Genomic DNA, 26,361 nt, shown 5'->3' with positions numbered 1-26,361 from the left:
CTGGGATTACAGGCGTCCGCCACCACCGCCTGGCTTTTTTTTTTTTTTTTTTTTTCAAAGACAGGGTTTCTCTGTGTAGCCCTGGCTGTCCTGGAACTTACTCTGCAGACCAGGCTGGCCTCGAACTCAGAGATCTGCCTGCCTCCACCTCTTGAGTGCTGGGATTAAAGGAGTGCATCACCACTGGCAGGCCTAATGTTTACTTTTAATTATGTGTTGTATGTGGCTATGTCAGGTGAGTGCAGGTATCCCTGGAGGCTAGAGGTGGAGGTGTCTGACTTCCTGGAGCTGAAGTCATGAAGCTGTGGCCCGATAAGGATGTAGGGAGCCAAATTCCAATTCTCTCCAAGTCAGTGTGCTTTCTTAACAGATGAGCTACTGTTCCAGCCCAAACCTGATTTCCTTAGATTCTCCTGTGTCCTGCTTATTGGAACAAGAGTGGAGGTGCTCACGGGACACTCATCTTACAAAGATCATCAACAAAAAGTAACTAGAGGCTGGAGAAAGCTCAGCAGTTCTTGCAGAGAACCAAGGTCTGCTCCACATCCATATGGTGGTTCAGATGTGCCTGTAACTCCAATTTTAGGGGATCCAATACTCTTTTTCTGGCTTCTGAGGGCACCAGGACACACAGGTGGTACACATATATACAAACAAGCGCGCACCCCCCCTCCAAAAAAAAAAAAAAACCAGCAAAAAAAGAAAAAATCTTTTAAAAAAGAAGTAGCCGGGTCAGGCATGGTGGGATACGCCTTTAAACCCAGCGCTCAGGAGAGGCCATCTTTCTGAGCTCCAGGCCAGTCAGGGATATGGACTGAGACATAATGGGGACTGGCGTAATGGCTCAGCAGTTAAAGAGTGCTTGCTGCAATTCCAGAGGACTCAGGCAAGGGTCTCAGTAATAACATGGCAGCACACAACTGTCTGTAACTCCAGTCTGGAGACCCAACACCCTCTTCTGGCTTCTTATGGCACACAGACATACACACAGGTGAAATACTCACACACGAAAATAAATATTCTAAAAAAACAAAACAAAACACCTGAATAGGGCTGGAGAAAATAAATCCTCTAACAAAACAAAACAAAACACCTGAATAAGGCTGGCTCAGTGGTTAAGAGAACATACTGCTCTTCCTGAGGATCTGAGTTCAAGGCCCAGCACCCACATCAGGTGGCTCACAACTGCCTGTGACCCGGGACACCTGACAGCTTTGACCTCCGGGGACACTTGCATTGGTGTGCATATACTCCCATACATATAATTAAAATAAGAGAAATCTTTAAAAAAAAAAACAGTAAATAAATCAGTGAAAGGCCCATAACATTGCTCTAATGCTTCTCTATGGATCCTCAACACTTAAATCAGTCACAGGAAACAAATTACTCAGCACACCTCATAGCATCAACGCAACAGGCGGCTACCTGCAAAGCCTCTGCACATTGCTGCACCCAGTGAAGAATAGGTCTAAGATGTTTTTATCAGAATTCCGGATTATTGCCTAGGAATGCTATAAAACCTATACTTGGGAGCGGATGGAGGCAGAAGGACTGACATAAAGCTGACGCTAGCCCGGCGCTAGATGGCAGACTCCTTATTTATCAAAAAACTGAAGAGTAAATGAAAAACACAGTTCTGATTTTATTTATTATTATTTTAGTTTTTCAAGACAGGGTTTCTCTGTTTGACCCAAAACTGTCTTGGGACGTGCTCTTTAGACCAGGTTGGCCATGAACTCACAGACATATGCCTGCCTCTGCCTCCCAAGTGCTGGGGTTAAAGGTATGCACCACCACCACCACCACCACCACCTGGCTCTGATTTTATTTTTTAAATCTTTTCACTCATGTGTATGTGTGTGAGGTACCTGTCAGATCTCACTGGAGCTGGGGTTACAAGAGTTGTGAGCTGTTTGAAGTAAATGCTAGGAACTAAACTCAGATCATCCCGGAGGCTGGAGGAGCAGGAAGTACTCTTAACCCCTGAGCCATTTCGTCTATTTAGGTAAGAGGAGTACAGATTTAAAATGCTCTGTTTATCTTACTGTGTGTGTGTTCTTGTGGTGGTCAGAGGGCAAGTTCAAGGAGTAGCTCCTTCTACTACCAAGTAGGTTCTGAGGACTGAACTCAGGCAGCCAAGCTCCACTGAGCCAACTCACCAGGCCAAGGTAGTCTTAGCTGCACTGCCACCGACCCGCATATGATCGATCGGCAGGTAAGGGATATCTAGTGGGATGCTTTTTCAAAAAACAAAGTCACCAAAAACTGTTAGCAGTCTGGATTCTTGTTTATTGAAGCCAGTAATTAGACATTTCTTCCCCCAGCACTAGAAAGCAAGGTTCCACATGACTGCACACTGCACCCAGACAGAGCCACACCCCGGACTAAGGCTGGTGGGAGATCGGCTGCAGTGGTAATCTGAAGTTAAAAACACCAATGAACTCAGCAGAGATGCAACAGTGAGCTTTCCCTTACAGCATCAACATCGTTAAGGTCATGATGTACAGAGCAGTCACTTTCACCTTCATCAAGAAAACAGTCTCTTCAGCTTAAATACTGGTTTTACAATGCCAATTCAAAACAAAAAAAAAGTAAAATAGAAAAAAGGTGCAACCGGGCACAGTAGCACACGCCAATCCCAGCACTTGGGAGGCAGAGGCAGGCGGATCTCTGGAGGCCAGCCTGGTCTACAGAGTGAGTTCCAGCACAGCCAGGGCAATACAAAGAAAGCCTCCCTGTTATTAAAAAAAAAAAAAGTGCAAATAAAATAAAATAATCTAGCAGCATATCTGTTGGATTTTTAGGAAAGACCAATTCACAGCCCTTATCAGGGCTATAACTTTTAGGTTGGGCTTACTTAAAATTATCCATTCAAAGACAAACAGAGGTAATCATTATAATGTGTATAAATAGTCATAAAATTGTCTTTTATAGTCTACCATACAAGTGTATTCTTGCAAATAAAATTAATTTTACTTTAAAAAGTAAAGGCTGTTTATTATTTGGCCTTTGGTTCCAATGCTTGAGACTCCTAAAATAATAAAAGTTACCTCATCTCTTCAAACCCCCAAAGACTCCTGCAGCTCCCCAAAGCTGTGGGCTTTGGCAACTACTGAGCACCATGCATCAGGTTCTCCTGACGCTAGGCGCATCCACGCATCGAAGGTATCAGTGGTCTCCAACCTTCCCCTGGCCGGACCTCGGCAGCTCCTTGGTCAGTTATAACACATTTGATATCAACACAAAAAGTGCCTTGCCATTCAAGTAAACCACACTATTAGGCACATGTCTTTGCAAGAATTCCTAATTTCTGAGGTCACTCATTTTGCCCTGGCTGATGCGGAGATCAGGTGACCCTCCATCGCGGTTTCCACTCCAGCGGGCTTACTGTCACTGCCTGGACAACCTGGTCATTTGAAGCCACAATGCATGTTTAAAAAACAAAACCAAACCAAAATAACAACAAAAAAACTGAATTAAAAAAGGAAAAAAATATATTTCAATAAAAAAATCGGCACAAGAAACATCTTTTTGTTGTTAGAGAGGCAAGCATGCACTCAGCTTTCTCCTCAACAGTGCTCAGACCTTTACAAAGCGACTCGACAGCTGAGGAGCCTCGTCAGGTGACCAGATGTTAACTTACGCCCAGAACTGCATTAGTGGTTAGTCAAATCTGGCATGTAAGTAATGACATTAGGAACATTAGCCCAGACACAGTAACAAACATTCATATAAAAAAAGTAAACTCCACGGAAGTGAACTGTGGTTTCCCCCTTGGTTTGGATAACAAGTATTTTATACATTAAAGTCATGGTAGTGTTTACATTTACATGTGCTGTGTCACACAGAAACTCAAAGTGCCATTTCAAATCCACACGTTACCTTCAGCATGGTGGTGGGTGTGACATGAAGTGTTCATGAACATGCCCCTTAATGGAAGACACATAAAACTGGCACTTGTGTAAGCACACAAGCCGACCACCTCCATTCTCCATGGAAAGCACCCACTTGTCGGTCTGACAGCCATGGTCAGACCGGGCAGCTACAGAAGGAACCTTTCTGTGTCAGGGAAGGTTACCACAGGCTCTAAGACAGGACTGCCACAAGCCAGATAACCAGAATACAATGACATTAAATACTTCTCCCAAACTTTCTATAGAACATTGCCAATATGGTACAATGAGAAATCAATCACCCATTTTCTATTAGTTGGCCAGCCTGTGGTAGTTAAAAATAATAACAAAAACAAAACAAAACAAAACAGGAACTATTTAAAATATCTCATTTTGTATCTGCTGACTATGCACAGAATGCACAGGTACTGCCTGCCCCAGGTTACACCTGCATGGAACCCAGCATCTCTCCAAGGACAAGGGACATGGCCTGGGCCAAGCTTGTGGGGCCTGGGCAGCTGCGGCCTTCACCACCTGAGTCAGCCCACCTTACTCAGCACCCTACATAAAACACATTTCCCATAACTTAAAGATGCGTTACAACAAGTCCGGTTCCCATTCTGTTTAGTGCTTAGTTTGGAAATGTTTCTAATTGTTAGGTCTTAACTGATGCTATTTGGTTTCTACCCGCACGTACTTACTAACGCGGCTCCCTCGCCCGCCTCCTTCCTCCACCTCCCTCAACATTCAGCTTCCCCACCGGCACTTCTCTCACCCCTCCTGAACCTTTCTCTTTCCTGGACTTTCAGCTACTTAACCTGCTTCCCAAGAACAAGTGAATTTTCTAACACTCATCTGGTCAAACTAACCATCCATCTGAACAATGACTTCCTTGTCTCCTTTGCTCCACCCTGATAGAAAGCGGGCCTCCTTTCTCCACCCTACAAGCCCAGCTGCGCTTGCTTCCCACAAGAGAATCGCAGCCCAAGAGTCCAAGGGACATCCCTAACAAGGGGCCTGACATGTAACCTTCCTAAATGTGCATTTCACACTCGGACAAGCCAATGAAGTATATGTATTTGTTTTAAAGTTCATCTCCCCTACCCCCAAAAACTGATAGCATGTGCCGTATCAGAAAAATCCTGGTCTTATCAGATGAATATACATAGTTATTTGGTCATTTGACAGATGCACTTTCAAAGGAGGGTCAGGCTTCGTTTTCTGTTGAAGAGTTTGTTACCATGGAGTCTGGCTTTCGAGTCATTCTATCCAGTTCTTCCTGAACGTTTGACAACACAGTCTTTTGTCCTTAAAGTAAGAAAATGGAACCAGAGAGAGAGAGAGAGAGAGAGAGAGAGAGAGAGAGAGAGAGAGAGAGAGAGAGAGAGAGGAGAGAACACAAAATAGCACTGTGAGAAAATATTTTTGTTTTCTAGACAGAGTTTTTCTGCATAGCCCTGGCCCCTGGCTGTTCTGGAACATACTCTGTAGACCAGGCTAGCCTCAAAACCCTACAGACTTTTGCCATCATTCCTAGTGACAGCATCCTTAAAATGAGAAAAGCCTTTTCATTAAGGATAACAAAAAACAGAGCCTAATCGTGTTACTGCCAGTGTCGTGGGTGTGGGTTTCTCCAACTAGGCAGCCACCTCCTTGGCTGGGGCTGGGATGCCTTTGTGCCAAACTCAAGGTGCCTTTCTGAAAGCCCCCATCCCCCATCCCTAAGCCCTGTGTACCTTTCTCCACTAGCTCCCTGGAGGTCCCCATCTGAATTTCACACATGAAGTAAACTATGTTGTTTCCCAGACAGGCACTCAGGTTAGATTTCTAACTACAACACCTCAGACTGATTAATGGGTTGATGATGTAGCTTTAGCAAAGTATTTCCATTAATGTGCAGGGTTCGATCTCCAGAAAACAAAAACACCCTACTCATAAAGTCATTTAGTTTAGTTTAACCTGACTCACATGGAAATGCCATGCTTTATGATGAGAGAGGGGCCAGGCAGTTCATCCTGCACAATGCTGGTGGCTCCCATTTCTGCTGTCAAACACTACCTGGCCTGGACAATGACCCCTTATCTGGTGAGGGACAAACACAAGGTCAAAGCTGAGGCCCAGATCAGATTCGTGGGTCTCTATGCCCTTTATATGTGGGGTGCTGTGGTGCATACTTACAATTCTAGCAAGAGGATCAAGAGTTAAGACCAGACAGCGAATGAGGCCAACATAGGTTTGTCTCTAAAACACAAAGGCAAGCCAAAGACTAACTCTACTGCCTGCTTAGCATTCACCAACTTCTACACTTAAACCTTGGCCCCACAAAAATGAAATAAATGTACTCTAGTTTAAGAAAGGATCTGATTCCCAAGAACTTAATGATTTTATTTTAGAAACCTTCAAGACTAGCTTGTCCTACCAGCCTGAATGGAAGGACAGACGGCTGGGCCACAGACAGATCCTGTGGTAGACCATGCAGGTTCACAGGCTCCACTCCCTGCAGGATTAGGGGCTGTGATGCAAAGAAAAGTCTTCCACAACCCGCAGATCTACTTATTTAACTTTATGTCCATGAGCATTATGCCTGCCCATGTGTCCATGCACCAGTTCCGTGCCTGGTGCTCAAGGAGGTCGGAAGAGGGTGTCAGATCCCCTGGAACTGGAGTTTAGGGCGGTGAGGAACTATGTGGGTGTTGAAACCCTGGGTCATCCAAAAGAACAGCTCGCAATCTTAACTGCTAGCACAAGGCTTGCTTCTGCCCATAGCTAGCCAGGACCCTGGAGCTGTGCAGCAGAGGGTGTGACCACTGCCATCGCACCCCCATTTGAGGGCACTATCCCGTTAAGGAGCTGAGGCTCCGAGGCCCTTCTGTACCTGACTTCTTGGCTGTGCCCTGCACTCCACCAGCACTGGGACTTCCAGGAGAGCCTGTTTTTTTACTCAACAGACTATTGAAGAAGCTGGCCAATACCCCTTCACTTGCTGCATTATCTAAGGAAACACAAAGAAAAACAACAAAATGTCACTCAAACTGGAACAGAAAAAGTGGTTCTTAAGCTTGAAACTGAGCACCTGTTGCTGTCAGCTTCCTAGAGCACTGACCACGATCACTGTGGTCTCTGTTAGCTGAGGCTAACTGGGTGGTGATAAGATTACCAGTGGAAACAAGTTTGCATTTCCCACCTTTGAGGGTCACAGGAAAATCTTTGTTGTTGTCATTTCTGTGTCCTTAGTGTGGTGCATTTCAGTTTCCTAAGCCTGCTAGGCTCGCAGACTGCTATCAAAAGCTCACGTCCAAAGTGGAAGATGCTAAGTGAACATGGTTTACTGCAACCAGTATCTTTTTTGTGCATCAATAAGCAGTGTCTTGGTAAGAACCAAAGAAAAAAGAAGGCCAACTCATAAATAAGAGTAAGAAAAGGTAAGAAAAGAAACAATAGGTTCATGATACACATTGTACAGTGACTTTCTAATTTGTATTCTTTCCTAACAGCACCTGCAGGGTCTAAGGTCTTACACGATGCCAGGCACACATGGTTACTTGCTGGAATATAACTTTTCCTGGAAAACCATTAGCTTAGTATTCCTGGATTTCCAGCAGGGAGCTGCAGTTCCTGTTACAGGTGCCCTATGGGCCCAGGATAAACTCTTCCCCGCAGCCAGCATACTTACTTTTGATGTTTGGATCTGGCTTCTTTACTGACGCTCCTGGGGAGGCACTTGGCACACTAGCTGGTCCACCCCGACCCTGCGTCCTTGGAGAGCCAGAGGGTCCTCTGGCAGGGGATTCCTAAGTCCAAAACAGCCCACGTCACACAGATATAAAAATAATAAAAAAATACAAAAATCAAAGTCAACACATTTTCATGTCTGAAGTACAGTGTCTGTGGCACAGTGCAGGTTTGCTCCCAGCTCTGTCTCCTGAGAAAGGAACTAAAGCTTACGGAGTATCAGTTATCTTTCGTCAAACATTTCTGAGGTTCTATTGTATTTCTGGCTGTGGGCCTTTATGGAGACCAACTCAGTTTAAAATAGAATAAAAGCCCATATACATAGAAATTGTTGCAAATACCAGTGTAAAGTTAGAAGGTACCCATGACACCGGGCCATGGCCCTCTGTTTGGTGAAAGGTACTCACGGAGGTTCTTGTGGGCGTGGCAGGCTGCTTGGCAAGGAGTGACTGCAAAGAGAGGGACAAACTGGCCATTAACCAAGGCCTGCAGCATGAACTGAGGTCTGGAGAAAGGGTTCACTCCTAGACTCTACTACAGGGCACCAATACAGACTCATGTTTTACACTACAAATGCAAAATGACCTAAAAATCCCATATTTGGTATATGAAGACACCCCAGAAACCAGTTTTGAAGCCAAAAAAAATAAGCAGGCCACAGAAAGGGGAAAAGTGCTGAAAACTAACAGGACTTGGCCATCCTCAGGGGTGGTGACATAGCTAACAACTAGGTCAAATAGAAGTGTTAAGAACGGGCTTGTGTTCAAAACTGCGTAATAGGGGGGACCAAAGGGGATCTGTAAGGGGTTGAGAGTGAATGTCATCAAAACACACCGCATGCATACATGATGCTCTTTAAAAACTTAATAAAATATGATAGTAAAACAGTCAGGTTGGGGCTGAAGCTTTAACTCAGTGGGTGAAGCACTTGCTCAGCATGCCTAAGGCTGGACTGGATCACCAGAACAGCAGAGAAAACAACATCACAGGCAGGTGACACAAGCCTACAATCCCAGCACTTAGAGACAGAGGCAGGAGGATTAAAAACTCAATGCTAGTTTTGGCTACATTACTCTCCTCATGTACAAAGTGTGTGTGACTTGAATGCATGTATGCATGCATGTATTATGCATTTATGTTTTCTTTTTTTGTTTTTGTTTGTTTGTTTTCAAGACAGGGTTTCTCTGTATAGCCCTGGCTGTCCTGGAACTCACTCTGTAGACCAGGCTGGCCTCGAACTCAGAAGTCCGCCTGCCTCTGCCTCCCAAGTGCTGGGATTAAAGGTGTGCACCACCACTGCCCGGCGCATGTATGTTTTCTGAGATGGGGTTTCTCTGTATAAAAGCCCTAACTGTCCTGGCATTCCCTCTGTAGACCAGGCTGGCCTCAGACTAAGAGATCTATCTGCCTCTGCTGATCTCTGAGATTAGGGACTATGGTACTACCGCTTTATACACTGTGAGGGGAAAATGGAAATGAACCAGGGCACTGGGTAAACTGTGAGTTCAAGAAGTATGCCAGAAAGTCTTTCCGGGGCACATTAAAATATACTAAGTCCATCCCTGTAGGATAACATGCAATGCAGGCAGGCATCATAAAGCACGTGCCCCAATCCCTACCTGTAGAGAAAGTAGGGGAAGAGGAAACCTCGTGGTGACCTCCATGCCTCTGCTGCTCTCAAACACACAGTTCCAGAGCCCGCTCCAGAAACGGCAGTCCATGCAGGAGAAGGCCTCTTACCTGTTGTTTCATTAGGAACACCTGCTCATCCTCAGCTGCCAGCTCCTTGTCATGGACCAGCTGTGAAATGATACATGTTTGTGACCACAGGCAATGAAAACTCTCAAATGTCTGTCAGAGTTCATGCTACATGGATCTTGGTGTGGGCCTCCACATGGACTTGGGAATTCTTCGTGCAACTGTAGTTACACTGTTCTAACCACGTAAAGACACTCTACTCTCCCAGCACTAGCCATGGTAACTCATTCACGTTACTGAGTCTGGCAGGTCCTATACAGTACGCTCCTCCCAGATCAGTCTTCAAGCAGGAGGGCCCGAGGGAGGGATCTGGCCAAAGTCATTCACAAGTGGTAGGAGTACTGTTGGGGCGTAAGAGGAAAGTCGAGGACAGCTGACATGACACGGCCACCCCGTCACCTACACCTCACACAGTGAGCCATTCCTGGAACAGCAGGTCTCATTTTCATGACTTTAAACCACCACGTAAGGCCTGCAAGGGACGGAATGGGTACCTTTCTCACAGGAGGCTTGACAATAAAATCTTCATAAGCATCTTCCAGCTTCACGGTTGTGAAATTTTCATGTAAAATAGCTATTTTCTTTTCATTGTCCCAGCCTGCAGGTCTAATGGCAAAGAGACACAGATTAGCGTGCTTCGCCTGAGACTGCCTTCCGACACACATCTCAGATTTTAAGATGCTCCTGGGTGCGCCCCCCCCCCCCCCGGCTCTAAGTCTGGAGGTGCTGTCGGTGTCGTGTAGCTCTGGGTACGTAAGTCACAAGGCACAGACCAACGTGACACATCCTGCTCCAGAGACTCACAAGGGCCGAGTGGGACCCCGCTCCGAGCAACAGTGCACAGCGGAGGCACATTCAGAGAGGACCATTACTCTCTTCGGTGCTCCTCTTGCATTCTGTCCCTCTTGAGAACACTTCTTTATAGCAATCATCTTATGAACAGTTCATTAATTTTACTGGCATGGGAGATGTGCCTTGAAGCCAAGGGACACTGGGTTCTTGACAAGAGACACAATGTGGGTGTCACACAGCTCAACATCATGAGGCAAGAAAAATAAATTAGGTTGGCTCAGACTTCCCGCTTCCTGCTCTGAAGGGCAGCAACCACACCCTGTCCACACGTCTGAGGTCAAGAAGCTCTAATTAAAATAAAAGACAACCGACTGTTCTCACAACCCTCTCATTCCCTCAACTCTTAGACAGTTATATTGCCAAGAGCGTGCCCTCCAGGATGCTTCTCCCAAATGCCCTTGCTGACCTTACAAATTCCTACAGAGCTGACTAGCAAGAGACACAATAGTAAAAAAAGGACTGGGCACAGCTCAGGTTCTTTCATGACCTGCGATGCTATAAGCCTCAAGAAGGTACAAGATGCGTCTCCATTCCACACTAGCCCTAAATCCAACCAGAACTCCTGCTTCAGGACCACGTAATTAAGAACTGAGTGAGGACAGAAGCACGCCAGTCACTGAGTTCTGCTTTAGTGCCTGTCTGCTGCTCTGGGTGATTCTTCAGAGCGAGGGTGTGAACAGTCTGAGTGAGACTCTCTCCAAATATGCAGGAGGCAACCTGTTTAGTTTTCCTGAAGCTTCTGGCTCTCGTACTTTTGGCTTTCCATAGATGCCATGGTCCTTCCTGCTGGTGTACCTGAGATAGAGCGCTATCTTCTGCCCCCCTCCCCCTCCACTAACACACTGCTGCTCTTCCTTCAGAACATGTCTATTTCTGTGCTGTAACGGGTGGGCCCCATTCACCGTTGCGTCCTGGTACCTAGGGGGTGCTGTGAAAAGCTCGCTGAATGAACAACTGTAACTGTCAAGTCCAGAGCCTATCAACTCTTAACATCAACCTGCCAATGTGAGACCATAGCACTGTCATTATGTGGATAGAGCAACACGATCCTCTCTTGAGAGAAAAGACACAGCTCAGGAAAGCAGGGTACACCTAAGTGTCTGGCAGGAGGACTAATCCCAGAGGCTGTAAAATGCAGACGCCAGCAAGTAGCCAGCAGAGCCAAGGCCCACACTGATGGGGACACTAAGAAGATGCTCGCAGTCACCCCTGTCAAGGGCAGTCACCAAGCGCTTTCATGCAAGTCACTGCAGGCCTCCACACTGAAATCTCTAACTTCAATTCTCCTCACAGCCAATGCTACACCAGAGCTGACAGTAAGTGCACAAAATGGCTTGCTTACAGTCAGGCAACTTTCTTTCAATGAAGCAATGTGGTACCTCTGACCATACCACCCACTTCTCTGAAGCCAAACAAGTCAATGCAGAAGGAGCAGAGAGGGAAGCTGCACCTGTCTAGCTCCCGAGGGCCAGTCCAAGCACTCTTTCAGACAGAAGTCCCACACTGAAAATGCGCATGCACAGCAAATGGACTATAAAGAGAAGGGCTTGAACACCACACCTCCAAAGAACTCACATAAAAACTGCGTCCTTTTCCACAACTAAGGCGGGTATGGTGAAGTGGAAGCCATATGTTTTATGAACAATGTACTTATACAGCAAGTCAAGGTTTTTCTCTTCCTTCACTGAGGTGTAAATCAAGGCAGCTCCATCTAATCAATTTGCTTAAGGAAAAACAATTCATTGTGAGACAAAACCCAACCACACTTAAATATAATCTTTGAAGCACGAGGTGATCTGTTGTGTTATTCAGCATGCGAGGACCAAAGCGTGCAATCTTTAAATACTCCCAGCTGAGGCTGCAGCAGGACGCAGCTTTTTTCTTTTCTAATACTCAGAGTGCTGCCTACTCCTGAAGCAAAATCAGTGGGACACTACTACACTCAGCATAGAGAGATGCACAGGTTTCTTCCCAGGCAGGGGCCCACAAGGGAACAATTTTATCATCAAGGACACCTTTAGAGACAGGTACCAATGAAGGGCTCAGAGGAAGCACCCCTCACTAGTGTGGAGCTAAGGTACCAACTACTGTTGGATTTATACAGAAAACTCAAAAGGCTGCTGACATGGCATCTTTTTCCTGGGCAGCACAACACACAAGAAACACTCGCATCATCTAAACCAGCAACCATATTGGTAATTATATCTCTCCGAATAAGAGCAAAGTTTAATACGATTTTTAAGTACACACAATGCAATTTGGTAATAAAATGGTCACGCATCAGTTTCTTAATATGGAAGCCTATCAAAAGTACAGCCTTAAAAAAAAATAATAAGTTGGGTGTGCAGCATGTGCTTGTGATCCAAGCACTCCGAAAGCTGGGGCAGAAGATCACAATCTCCAGGCCAGCCTGGACGACACAGTGAGACAGTCAAAAAACAAAACAAGAAAAAAAAACCTGTAACAATACCTCCAAAGTGAGAAAAGACATGCCTAAGTTAGTGTGCATAAAATTTCAAAATTCCAACATAGCAAAATTATAAAACTAATAAAAAGATTACAATTCCCCTTCAACTCACTCCCACCCCATGGCAAAAACTACCCCATGAAGCAGGCAAGATGTGTTAATGCTTGAATAAAGGTTCTTGCTACCAAGCTAAATTTGAATTGGAACCCACATGATGGGAGAAAACTGACTCCCCAGTTTTCCCTTTAATCTCCACTCATGTGTCCCACCCCCAAATAATTAAGTGAAATGGAAAAAAAAAAGACGAGAAAAAGACAAAGACAAGACTACTCTGTGTTCAGGAGGGGCTTGCCGACTCCCCTCTGGAGGACAGCCTGCGCTCCGGGCCCGATACAGTCTCCCAAGGATACACTGGAGGCAGAATCTCCGCAGGTGCGCCTGGATGAAGTCCAGGTGCTCGTCCCTGTAATCGTGCTCCTTCTCCAAGATGCTCACTGCGTCACACTGCAGAGACAGAACCGAGAGGAACGTCAGCTCTCTGCTTCTCTGCGTGCTAGGACCAGAATAAGGAACTTCTTTAGAAACAAATTTCTAATGCAACGCCTCAAGACAGGTGTTAGAGAAGAGTGAAAGAACGAGAGGGTTCTCCTTCACCTGGGCCTCAGGTACACACAAAGTACAGACCCGAGAGGCCTGATCACCCACCCCATGTTCCCAGCATCAGATGAGGTCACCGCCGTGCACCGCACTTCACCTGCGGGGCACTGTACCTCGTCTATCTCAACAGAGTGTGAAACGAGAAGAACCTGTAGCTGGTTGCCTGGTGAAAACCAGGAATAAAGCAACTCTGAAATCCAAGATGTTTTTAGAGCTACTTCCCCCATCTCACATAAGAGACAGACTTAGCCGGGCAGTGGTGGCGCACGCCTGTAATCCCAGCACTCTGGGAGGCAGAGGCAGGTGGATTTCTGAGTTTGAGGCCAGCCTGGCCTACAGAGTGAGTTCCAGGACAGCCAGGGCTACACAGAGAAACTCTGTCTTGAAAAATCCAAAAAACAAAACAAAAACAAAAACAAAAGGCAGACTTTCTCTAAAATGAAGCTTAATTTCTATTTCTACTTCATTATTCTATTTCACCATCAGTCTGACCAGATGAACTGGAGCCGTAAGCAAACCACTTTCACTAGAGTTTGCCCATGCAGCCAATGGGGCTTTCTAAACTAAGTACTGTCAAGTCTGCAGCAGCATCAAATGATAGTATGTTCTACCCATCAGTGTACCTTAATGAATCCCGAATAAGCCCAATTCTCCCTTGAGAAGAAACTCCATCAATGTGTCTGAAACTTTCTTGTTCACTGAGCAGACCCAGCAAAGCTGGACAATCCCCTGGACGTACCTTTGTGCACACCACCAACACTGGGATCCCCAAGTTATGAGTCAGCACATTGTCACCCAGGGGGAGGGCAACACCGTCTTCATCTGTGCCTGAGGTCAGAGGCCCTCTTCTCTGTGGGGAACCCTGACAACCTTCTTCAGGCTCGATATAATCTTGAAAATCTTTCATAACTACAGAGGAAAAAGAAAAATTATACAGACACAAATAGAAACATACCTTAATCTTAGAAAATTAAGGGGATAAAAAGGTAATAAATATAAAACAAAACCATCCTATGCATGGCAGAGGTTGCAGCGTTAGGGTTTAGGGACCGTGATGCAAAACACCAGCTCTCCCGTCCACTGAGCTGTGAGTTGCAAGCGCAGTAGACCTTGGCACCTTCGGTGTCCTCTAGTTCCTAAACAGGCTTTCAATGCCCTGGTTTTAAAAAATAGTACTGTGGCTCAAACAGGAGACTTTCATGCGCTTGGCAAGCAGCCTAGCACAGAGCCCCAGCCCAAGTTCTTATCGTTCTTAAGCTTATATTAGTTCCCATTATAAAACCCAACAAAAATAACACAAAATGAAGTACACTACCACTAATAATCCTCCCTCCCCCACACTTTTCTTATGCATCCTACATTTATCACAGTGCCAGACAGCCACACCCTTCCTTCCTAGGTGATCACTGGAAATCACAGTAACACAACTTGTCAGGGTCTTCATTAGAAAAGCTACTAAATGCCTACACTCTGAATTCCACAGGAGCATGACACTTCCATTTAGGAAAAGCCAGCAAAGACCACGTGACTGGCAGTCACCACTTCCTCCTTGTCTCTACTCTCTGGGACTTTGTCTTCAGGGCACTTGCGTTACACACACAGTGCGCATGTCCAGTCTGTGCCTAACACAGCAGAAATGACACGCCTGCTTCTAGGTGCATATCTTGGTTATCTTGGTTAAAGGGTCGCTCAGGGGGCTGGAGCGACGGCTCCAAGGGCTGATCGGGCAGGACTGACTTCAGTTCCTAGCACCCACTCACAACCATCTGTAAACCCAGCTTCAGGTAATCCAGTGCCCTCATCTGGCCTCCATGAGCACTAGGCATGGATGTAGTATACACACATATGAGCAAGTACACTCATAAAACAACTTTTTACAAAAAGCAAAGGGGCTTTTAGATAGAGCAGCCACTGGCTGTAGTCAAGTCAGGTGAACACAAAAGGCCCGCAGACCAGAACCTGTCCGTGCGCACTTCAGGGTTAGGACAATGGGTGTTGTCATTTGTATTCGGAAAGGGTCTCACTAGATACCTGGAATTCACCAAGTAGACTAAGACTGGCCTTGACCTTGCAGCAATTACCATCCTCTCCCTCTGCCTCCCGAGTGTTAGGATTACAGCTGTGAGCTGCCTTACAAAGACCTTCACATGACAGGAAAAGGTAAACAAGCGCAGTTTGGACATGAAGAGTCCCCAAAAGATTCATGTGTTGAAGGTTCCCAGCTGGTGGTACTTTTGAGAGGTGACTAGATTAAGAAGGCATTAATTTTATCACTGGATTAATTCAGACATGAATTTGCAGCTGAATGAAAGATGCAAGTCATTAAGGGTGTGCCTGCGAGGGTCTCTGATGGCTCGCTCTCATTCTTCTCTCCCCCTTCCTCTTTCCCCTGACGTATGTACGTACGTACATACATACATACATGTGTGTGTGCGTGTATTCTTATGTAGCCTAGGCTAACCTCAAATTCACTATATAGCTGAGGATGACCTTAAACTTCTGATCTTCCTGCCTCTACCTCCCAGTGCTGGGATTACAAGCAGAGTTACCATGCCGGGTTTATATAAGACTCAACGCAGGGCTTCACGCATGCCCTCTATCCACTGACAAGCCCTCTCTTAACTGAGCTACACCCTAAGGCCCTCTTTTCTGTTCCCTATCTACTAACAAGTGAGCAATTTTTTTCCAAAGCAGCAGAGGGAGCCACCAGTGCCTGCAAACTCTGAAATCATAGCTAGTGTGTGTGTGTGTGTGTGTGTGTGTGTGTGTGTGTGTGTGTGTACACATATAAGTGCTTGAGTGTGGTGCCTTACTCAATTGCCCTTCACCTTCCTTTTAGACATAGGGTCTCTCACCGAACCTGGAATTCACCAATTTAGCATGACTGGCTGACCTCAGCAATCCCCCTGCCTCTTCCCCAGTGCTAGGATTATCACTGTGTGCTACCACACCTAGCTCTTACATGGGTAAGAGGACTAAACTCTGGTCCTCAGGCTTCATAGGCAGTAGTTTATAGACTAAGTCTTCTCAACACCTTTCCTTTGTTTCTTCAAGTATGCTCTTATAAAGACAGAGACTAAAACACATGCATAAACTCCATCGTCAACATAAAGAAATCTACCAAGGTCCTCTCCATTTTATGTTAGACATAGCCAGAATATCTGATGATGTTGTAGGAGCTTAAAGGAATTAAAGACAAAAAATAAAATAAAATAAACAAAAAAACAGTCAATAAAAAATGCAGCAGTTAACTGTCGGGGTGACATCTGATTGCCCAAGAACAAAGAAGGCATTTATCCAGGGCTTCCCCAGCATGGAGCAGGGCAGAGCCAGGAACAAGAGAGAGGTAAGCTAAGCTACAGCGGGAAGGGAGGGGTGGAGCAGCCAGATCACTTTTCCAGGAGCCCTCCAGGCCCGTGTTCTGTATACATCACACGTCTATAGAGAGTAACCTTACAAGTCCTGAGGGAAGCTAGTTCCTCTAAATCAGCGGTTCTCAACCTTCCTAATGCTGCAACTCTTTAAAACCGTTCCTCAGGTTGTGGTGACACCCAATTATTTTCTTTGCTACTTCATAATTGTAATTTTGCTGTAAATATCACAATGTAAATATTTGCTATACGACCCCGTGAAAGGGTTATTCAACCCCCAAAGGGGTCAAGAGCTACAGATTGATCTCTGTAAAGCCAGCCTACTCTATACAGTGAATTCCAGGTGAGCCAGAGCTACACACACCCTACATTAAAAAATAAGCAAATAAATAAATAAATAAATAAATAAATCACTTAGGAGACACACCCCTAGGTGTGCCTGTAAGGGTGTTTCCAGAATGGCTTATGGTTTATTCACACCATCCTAGAGTCTCTGAATCTAGACTAAATTTTTTTTTAAAAAAAAGGGGAAAACTTACAGAGTACTAGAATTCATTTCTGCTGACTGACTGAAGATGCACTGCGACCAACAGCAGCCCAGTGTTCCTGCCTCTGTGCTTTCCTCGCCATGATGGGCTGTATTCTCTTACACAGCCAAAACTAAACCAAACCAAGAAAAGGAAACCCAAACCTTCTTTACACTGTCTTTGTCACATTGTTGCAGCGACAAACACCACCTTCTGGCAGCTGTGGGTTGCTGTCCCCCTGCCAGCTCTGGGTCACAGCGGCTAATACAAAGCAGACAGGCTGAGATGAACAGACTGCAAGCGATGTGCACTTGTTGAGAACAATACTGAAGGCAGCTGGAGAGGTGCTCAGGAGTTAAGAACACATCCCGCTCCTGCAAAGGAGCGAGTTCACTGCCCAACACCTGCCTGTAACTCCAGCCCCAGGAGGCCCCGAGAGGTCTGCTAGCACCTGCATTTACATGCACACATACTGTGCCCCCATAATTAAAACTAAAATAAATCTTAATAAGAAAATACTAGAGAGTCTAATTAATCTGAAACCAGCAGTCCTCTGAGCAAGCATCTGAAGAACTAACTACTCCCCTAAAGTAAGCTAAACCAGCATAAACACAAGCACTTCTTCAACACCAAGCACGAAGGCACCGCTGCCATTCCAAAGGCCGAGGACCAGGGACAGTGAAAGCGGAGATGCTCCATCCGTCAGCAGACTTGGGTCAGCAATTGCTAGATGCCCTGCCCTCTTCTCCCTAACCCAACACAGAATTAAGACACTTTCTAGACTAGCAAGGGGGGGTGAGGTGGGGTTGTTGCAACTAAAAGTGCTCCTGTGAAACACCGAGTTCAACCCATAGTGCCTGTAGCGGGAGGAGAAAACCTTCTCAAAGTCATGTTCATGTTGCACATGTGTGTGCAAGTGCACACACACTCTTCAAAAGCCAAAAAGATTCTACTCTCAACCTCTTTAAAGAGAACAGGCAGGTGTACCTCAGCAGTGCCTGCCTCCTGTTCCCCATGTTGCTGCTGGGAACACAGGACATTTTGCTAAAGTTCTAGTAGTCAAAGGGAAAAGAACCACACCCCAAAATGACAAAGAAGTGAGTCCAGGGAGCCAGGGCTCTCTTGCTGTCTTCCCAGGGCTGCGCCCTACCCACAAATTGCCTGCCTCTAGATTTCCTTTCCATGACAAATAAACCTCAGTCTTATTTAAGCCATTTTCCCCTCCAGTTTTCTGTCATATGTCACTGAATCTAATCATCAGTGACATAGACGCCAATGACTAAGACCATTAAATTCAGTGTCTCCTCCTCCGAGCTCCCCAAGAATAGGTATCCTGACTGCTGTATCCTCAGAGCACCCAGTACAACAGCCAGCACCTAACACATTCCTTATCTGAGAAAGAGTGGTACCCTTGGCCGATGTGGCTTTTTCTATTTTAATAAGCCTTTGTAAGATTGTCAGACCCGCCGGCGGTGGTGGTGCGTGCCTATAATCCCAGCACTCTGGGAGGCAGAGGCAGGAGGATTTCTGAGTTCGAGGCCAGCCTGGTCTACAGAGTGAGTTCCAGGACAGCCAGGGCTACGCAGAGAAACCCTGTCTCAAAAAAACCAAATCCTTGCCGGGCGGTGGTGGCGCACGCCTGTAATCCCAGCACTCTGGGAGGTAGAGACAGGTGGATTTCTGAGTTCGAGGCCAGCCTGGTCTACAGAGTGAGTTCCAGGAGAGGCAGTGCTACACAGAGAAACCCTGTCTGGGGGGGCGGGGGGGGGGGGCAAGATTGTCAGACCCAAAAAAACTTGAGTTCCCAAAACTGAAGTCTGCGGCACTTTAGCTCACCAGTCTGGGTGTGTGAAGCTGTGCACAGTGGTCTAGGAACAGCTTTTCAGCTTCAGAACTATTCTGCTGAGCTGTCTTTAGCATCTCCGTTTTCAAAAGAAAAAGAGGCATTATCTAAAAAGGTCAGTGGCTGAAGAGTGGTGAGATGAAGGCCCGGCAGTCCTGACCCCCCATGTGGACCAGCCAGGAGGCACACACCACACACGGCCAAGGGAAGAGTCAGGTGCTAAGCTCTGGCTGAGCTGATGACAGACAGGGGCAAGATGAAGTATGCGACAGGAGACACACAGTAGTAAAGCCAAGTTGAGAAGCGCCATCAAACTTTCCTGACAGCTCATGTGCAGGTACTGTGTGCCATGCTCCAGAGCCCTCAGCAATTCACCAACGGGGTGATGTCATGCACCGGCACCGAGCCAGGGCAGCCAAGCTCACGCTGGCCAAGACGCTGCGGCTGCCAGTTCCGCTCCCTGCCCCTCCCATTTCCCTGGCACGGGGACAGAAGCTGATGTAACTGCACAGAAGCAAAGGAAGGAAAAACAAGCTTCTGAACCACAGTTGAAAACTCACCAACTTCCCTTAATTTGTATGTTCTTTGTTCTCAGAAGACCTTTAAACCTAAAATAACTTATTGTATTTTAATGACCCCTCTCACAGAAAACAATCTTGCTATTCCTGAATGCAATCATATTTGCTAGATTCCAAAAGAAACTAGTCAGAAGTGAAAGATTCTCTTCTTTGGGGTTTTTGTTAAACCTATCAAAAAGAGGAGGCACGGGATCTCCATGGGATTCCAGGGACATAGGCTTGGGGTTGGAGGAACAATGTCCTCAAAGAATCTGTCCCTAGCTGATGGCATTACTACTGAGGTACGACCCAAGGGAAACACACTAAGCTCTCAGTAGGTTTCTACGCATGTGCTCCCGGCTCAATGGTTATTGGAAGGAGACCTACCAAGGGAAAGAAGCCCTGCAGGAAGATCTTTGAAGGCTATCCTTTCCCCTTCTTTGCCTTCCTTCTTCCTGCAATAATGGATGGCCTCATCACAGGTCTAGAAATAGTCAAGTGACCATGGACTGAGACCTCTGAAACCATAAGCCAAAATGAAGCAAACCTTTCTACTGATATACAAACTCCACCGGCCTCTGCCTCCACTGTACTGGGACTGAAGGCACACACCAGCACATCAGATCAAAGCATTCTTTTTTATTATTTACTTTTTCTCCTTACCGACTTGTATTTGTGTGTGTGCACTTGCGTGCCTGACTGTATGTACACTGTATGCATGCTGACTGGATCCTCCGGAAATGGGAGTCACAGGCAGTTGTGAGCTGACTAGGAACTGGACCCGGGTTCTCTGCGAGAGCAGCAAGCACTCCTGATTCCTCCCAACTATTATTGATAACCAAATTTCAATAACTGAAACAAGTTATTTCAAAACAAAAGCAAATTCTATCCCCAGTAAACCCCCTTGCCTGAGAAGGAAGAAGGTGGTCTCAATAATCAAGAAGACTAGTGAGTTTTACTCACATTTCCGTTCCAGATCCCTCATTTCCTCTGGTGGAATCTTCATCTTGTCAATGTGCTCCTGTAAAACACTAGCCCACTTCTGCAGAGACTCCATTATAGTCCAAGGTCGAGACATGTCTGCAACAAAAATGACCAAGGTCTCCCGCAAAGACTCAGCTGAAACTGCAAATTTCAGCAGACCTTTGTGGTAGAGGTCTCCATCTAAAATCCATACATTGCAGCGCGTGTGATCTGGGGAGAGAGAAATGAAGCTACATTATTGCCCAACAGTGACTATCTGCACAGCTATGAGAACTGCAGCATTAGGAAGGGAATGAATTCACACAGAAAGTGCAGCCCAGCAGGGCCAAATACCAGTAGCCTAGAACAGAAGAACCTGCCTAAGCTTTTAAAAGTTTAGATAACCACATATAGGACAACTCTCTAACTAAGGTTTCAACAGACTCTAAGGAGCAGTGAGAATAATTAGCTGTTGATAACAACCAAAGGACACAAACGTTTATTGATGAACTGTCCCCTCAGTCTAAATGATCCACTGTCCTAAGATACCAGTTATCTGTGAGCTGGTGAGCATGCTGAGTGAACAAACCCTTCTGTGTGTGTCACACTAAGCGACTACAGTTGTTCGCAGGATAATCAGCTATACATTCCAAGCATCTTTACCTTTTAGATATACTTATAGAAATACTTACAAATAAAATGGTATTAATGTCTGACAATGGCTTGAGAATAATCCAAGTGGACTAAGGGAGATCTTAAGTTACAGCTGAAACAAAATATACCAAAAACTGGGGACTGTAATAATTCACATGTGGAAGAAAATTCTCTAAATGAATAGGATATTTTTAGAATATTTCAAACATATTCCTTAATTATCTTTTCTATAAAAGTACTTGGTAGAGGGAACTAACATCAAAACATCATTTCATTAACTTTCTTTTCCAACATAAGACTTTTAAAATCTACCTATCTTTAGCTTCCTTGAATAACCAATTATTAATATCTATAAAATGCATGTTATTGCGTTTGAACATAAAGTTATCTACATCTAGCTGTACTTCAACCTCTAAATTATTTTAAAAATTTAAAATTTATTTTTATTATTTTTAATTATGTGTGTGCCTACCTATGTGAACCACTATGAGCCACCAGATATGGTGCTAGGATGAGTCCTCTGAGGAGTAGCAAGTGAACCATCTCTTCAGCTCCTAAAGTTTTTTATACCATTTATTTGTGTGTAGGGACAGGTGAAGGTTCCCCAGTGATGTTGGAGGACAACCCGTGAAGTCAATTTTTTCCTTTCATCATGTGGGTCTCAGGGATCAAACTCAGGCTCTCTTGGCAGCCAATGACTTGACCTCACTGGTCCCAAACCCGTAAGCATATTCTAGTGTTTTCAGTCTGGGTCTGTGACTCAACTCCAAACATACTTTGTATTGTAAATCTGAGGTTTATACGCCTACCCATCAGCAAGCACAGTTTCTTCAGCTTTTCTGTCCAATGTCAACTATATATGACTCCCCCAGTGTGTGGGGTCACAAATACTCTGTAGGAGACAGAGTATCTGACCAAGAGGCAGTGGTTCTTTGACTATAATATCCTACCACAACCCAGATACAACAGAGATGACCTTCTTTAGCATGTGATTTTCTGTGAAATGTGTACTTACAACCTAGCTATACCCCACAATTAAAGAGACTAGGGCTCCAAGCTGTATAATTAACCTCAGATAAGGGCAACTCTTCCATCAAACAAGGATTTTCATAAATAAGCAGCCGACAGAGAAAGTCCTATAAATACAGGAAGGAAAAGCTTTCATAGGAACCTGACCTTGATGTTAGTATAACCTTCAACTCAAAGACATGTAACTGCAGTTACTGGGACGCTCTGTCCTGAAATGTGCCTTAGTCTGGAACCACCAGAGGATAAAGGGGCTCTGTCTGCCCTTTCACAAAGGCAGGAAGGCTTTCACCATGTCCCTAGCGCTCCTCTCACACCCCCACACTCTGTCCACCTGCAAAATGTACCAGCACCCTCTTCCTCACAGGAGGAAATGGAAGTGTGGTTGAGTTAGTAACCAGAAGCCACATTACTGCTAAACGCAGGTGTGGCATTCTGAACTGGTTCTGTCTGGCTCTCAACCAAGGTCTTCCCACGGAAAAAAACGTGGTAGCCTGCAAAGGCAGGAAGCAAAAGATGCAAACTTGTGAGGTCCTCTAGGCTTGATTTAGTGGCTTCAGGTACACAAGCAGACTCCAATGGGTCTCAGGTACACAAGTAGACTCCAATGGGCCTCAGGTACACAAGCAGACTCCAATGGGTCTCAGGTACACAAGCAGACTCCAATGGGTCTCAGGTACACAAGCAGACTCCAATGGGCCTCAGGTACACAAGCAGACTCCAATGGGCCTCAGGTACACAAGCAGACTCCAATGGGTCTCAGGTACACAAGCAGACTCCAATGGGCCTCAGGTACACAAGCAGACTCCAATGGGCCTCAGGTACACAAGCAGACTCCAATGGGCCTCAGGTACACAAGCAGACTCCAATGGGTCTAGACAAGACACTCGATGCTTATTCTTCTGACAGAGGCCTTGACACCAGGCCGACATTCTGTCTTCTTTTCAGGACCATTAAGGAATGTTCAACAAGACAAAGTCAAAGCAGCAGGGATAAAATCCCTGGAGACCTCAATTAGCACAGGAGGAGGTGCCCAAGCTCTAGGAAGAGCCTCTATGTCCTCCACTACACGGCTCCTAGAGAGCAGAGCTTAAGTGCCACAGCGGCTTTTAGTTTATCTTCTTCAATTTTACAATAAAGAAGTAGGAGAATGTGTTATAAAAATACCCTAACATCACCTATATTTAAATGGACAAAAGCAAACAGAAAAAAATGAAAATTAACCAATACACTTCATCTCGAGACTATAAACTTTCTCACAGGAAAAAAAGAGCCAGGCACCAATAACCATTCTACAGTCATGGAAACTGGTGAACATATAAAACCTGAAAAACTATAAAGGAGTCACTACAGAGTAATATCTCTGAGCGTTCAGGGCCAGCCTGGTCTTTGTAGTGAGTTCCAGGCCAGCCAGGGCCCCAAGAGACCCTGTTTCAAAAAAACCAAAACAAAAAACAAACAGAAACAGTGACTGAAGTCTTGCAAATGACATACATTTCACCCACCATCTTTGGGTGGACCAGAATGCAGAGTGCCTGGACATGTGGGAGTCAGAGCCCTACATGTTACCTTCTGAAGGAGTGACAGTCACTCACCGTCGCGGTCCTCATCATGAACGCTGAGGTAAAGATACTCCAAGCCTCTTCCTTTTTTGCCGTGCTCTGCTCCTTGGAGTTTGGTCATGAGAGTTGTTTTACCAGAACCATCTTCACCTACAAATGACATTTGCAAGAAGACAAAAGTGTACTGTGTATTGCTTTATGCAAAGACAGCTGGTCATAACATCAACACAATAAGAAACAACCAGGAATCTTAAGCAAGCCTGCTAAGGTCTCCCCACTCTCACGAACAAAGGAGACCTGCTTTTAAGAGTGACTGGCACAGACAGCCAACGCAAGAGCTCAAATCACCTTCTGCTGCAATTTACCTCACAAGGGAAGAATATGCTCTGCCTGCATTTTCTAAGACAAACATACAGAGAGGTCAAAGTCAGAGATGGGGCTAATTTCTCACAAAATAAATCTTTGCCACAGTAAAAGTGAGAACTCTTCAAAACACAAAAAACCCCAAGTCTAGGAACACTGAAATAAAAATCTGGTTCTGCCTCAAGTCATGCTGCTTATGTTATTTACACACATTTCATTTGTAATCAACTTCACAAACATCCTAAAGGCTTGGAAACAGGTGTGGGGAGGGAGGTGATTACTGACCTAAGCCAAGTTCCTAAGTACAGTCTCAGCAGCAACTGCTTTCTCATCTCCCCAGGACTATCCATAGCCAACACCCTCCTCTAGACAAGAACGAGAACCATTCCCAAACATCCCTGGGCATCCTGGGATTCAATACTATGGAGTTCAAGAACATAAGACCTGGAAGGCAGTCCACCAAGGTCCTCTCTCCTCTGCAAAGCTCACCTCCATGCTGGCCACAATCCACCAGGACAAGGAAGAGTGCTTATCAGCCTGACCTCAGCTCCTGCTCATTCTGATCTAGCTGGCCCAGCGATGCCTGAATTAATTCCCTAAAGCACATATCTGGCTATAACCTACTGCAGGGGCCATCACTTAGATGTGAGAAACACACAGACATCACCTTATCTTCCATAAGGCTCAGGGAAGGATAGAGGAAGACAGTCTGAAAATCAGGAGTCTCCAGGAAAGAAGATTAGTCCTTCAGACTTTCATAATCTAACCTCATCTTATCCCCTATTGCAAAAAAGCTTCTAACAGTGTCCAAATGTGTCACCCTGTTATCTTGTACCTAAGCGATTACCCTTCAAATCACCTGATTGATTCCACAAGTTCTCTCTCAACACATCAAGCAGTGTGATGCGCCCACAACAGTCTGCTCTGACAGGAAAGATGCGATGCAACCACGCACACATCTGCCTCTGCTCCACTGGGATTCTCAGTAAGATTGTCTGCACTGTCCCACTGCTCAGCCCTGAGCTCCCACTCCACAAACAGCGTTGCAGGTGAATGCTTATAATCCCTTTCATTTGCGTGAGATAACTGAAGCCAGAGACCTTAAATGGCTGACTGGGCAACCTAGCAGTGAGGGCAGGATTAATGCAAGAAAGTTCCTGGGGCTGACTCCCAAGCTCTGCTGCCTGCTCTTGAGGACTTAAGAAAGGCTTCATACATTGCCTCAGTACCCAGTCCAGGTCACCTAGTTCCCTCATCTTCTCCATTCAGTCGGCACATCTCAACTTGGTAAGCACAAGGCTAACGGATGAACCGAGTCAAAGCTGAAGAAGGGTCAGCCAAATGCCTGACGGAATGTGCCACAAGCCCACACATCACTGGACTCCAAACGGAGCTGCATTCTGGGAGGTCAGTAGAGGTGTGGATTTGGAGATTCTCTCTCCGGCTACCCTGCTAGAGTGCGGCGTGCCCTCCCAGGCAGGCAAGCCACAAGCAGGCGGTAAGGGTGGAGAAGCCTGGAACCTGTAGGAGGGGCGCCGCCGGACCCACCCCTGCGCCCTAGGGCAGTACCCCGCTGCTCACCGAACACCAGAATGTTCTTGCCGGACGGCAGCTTGGACCTGGCACGGGTGGACACTTCGCTCAAGATCGAAGACCTGTGGCGACAACGACAAGAGTGGTCAGCGCGGGACCGCCTTGGACCGCTCGCTCGGCCCACGAATGCCCGTCAATGTCTGCCCACGGTCCTGCCCGCTCCGGCCCGCTTCCGCTCCGGCCGCGCCATCTGCGGCTCTACACGCTCCTCACCATAGACTCTGGCCTTCCTCCTCTTCACTGGTCAGGTCGCCGGCGGCCGCCACTGCGGGCCCGTTGGGACCCAGCAGCAGCTTCTTCTCCACCCCCACCGGCGCCATCTTGCCAACTGCAGCCACAAAGAGGGCCCTCCCCCGGGCCCGCCGAGGACCCGCAAGGACCCCGGCCGGGCCGTGCTGCCCTCCTGCAACGCCGCAGAAGCTTCGTTATCCAGCGCGTCCCGACGGGCCGCCGGTGTCCGCGAGCGTCTCGGGGTCGCGGGGTCGGCGCAGCTAGGGACGTTGCTGGGTCAGGCAGCCAGCCGGACAGCCTTACGCGGGAGGT

General features: G+C 46.3%; 1 protein-coding gene across 2 annotated transcripts; it reads right to left on the bottom strand.

The window, feature by feature from the left end:
- Positions 1 to 2,268: 2,268 nt before the first annotated feature.
- Dync1li2 (dynein cytoplasmic 1 light intermediate chain 2) lies at positions 2,269 to 26,361 on the bottom strand. Of its 2 annotated transcripts, XM_052166390.1 has the most exons (13): positions 26,032 to 26,360; positions 25,807 to 25,880; positions 23,896 to 24,012; positions 20,621 to 20,851; positions 14,099 to 14,268; positions 13,113 to 13,206; positions 11,811 to 11,946; positions 9,878 to 9,989; positions 9,366 to 9,425; positions 8,033 to 8,074; positions 7,567 to 7,684; positions 6,769 to 6,885; positions 2,269 to 5,201 (listed from the first exon to the last, which is right to left on the bottom strand). In XM_052166390.1, exons 1-13 carry the CDS (start codon positions 26,136 to 26,138, stop codon positions 5,101 to 5,103), a joined length of 1,479 nt encoding a protein of 492 aa, XP_052022350.1. In that variant the 5' UTR covers positions 26,139 to 26,360; the 3' UTR covers positions 2,269 to 5,100. The 2 variants fall into 2 exon arrangements, with proteins under 2 accessions (XP_052022350.1, XP_052022351.1); XM_052166391.1 differs by lacking the exon at positions 8,033 to 8,074 and having other exon boundaries at positions 26,032 to 26,361.

This window comes from Apodemus sylvaticus, chromosome 21 (genome assembly GCF_947179515.1).
Source record: "Apodemus sylvaticus chromosome 21, mApoSyl1.1, whole genome shotgun sequence".
NCBI lineage: Eukaryota > Metazoa > Chordata > Mammalia > Rodentia > Muridae > Apodemus > Apodemus sylvaticus.
This window is presented reverse-complemented; position numbering and strand designations above follow the sequence as displayed.

What these genes read in the sequence shown, in the direction of transcription:
- Dync1li2 (XM_052166390.1), bottom strand. Translation starts at nt 26,138, where the DNA reads ATGGCGCCGGTGGGGGTGGAGAAGAAGCTGCTGCTGGGTCCCAACGGG. An exon ending in TCAAGCCTCCTGTGAGAAAG is followed by an intron (nt 9,426 to 9,877) that starts GTACCCATTCCG and finishes ATCATTTCACAG; the next exon opens with CTGGTCCATGACAAGGAGCT. An exon ending in CCACGCCCACAAGAACCTCC is followed by an intron (nt 7,685 to 8,032) that starts GTGAGTACCTTT and finishes TTTTGGACTTAG; the next exon opens with GAATCCCCTGCCAGAGGACC.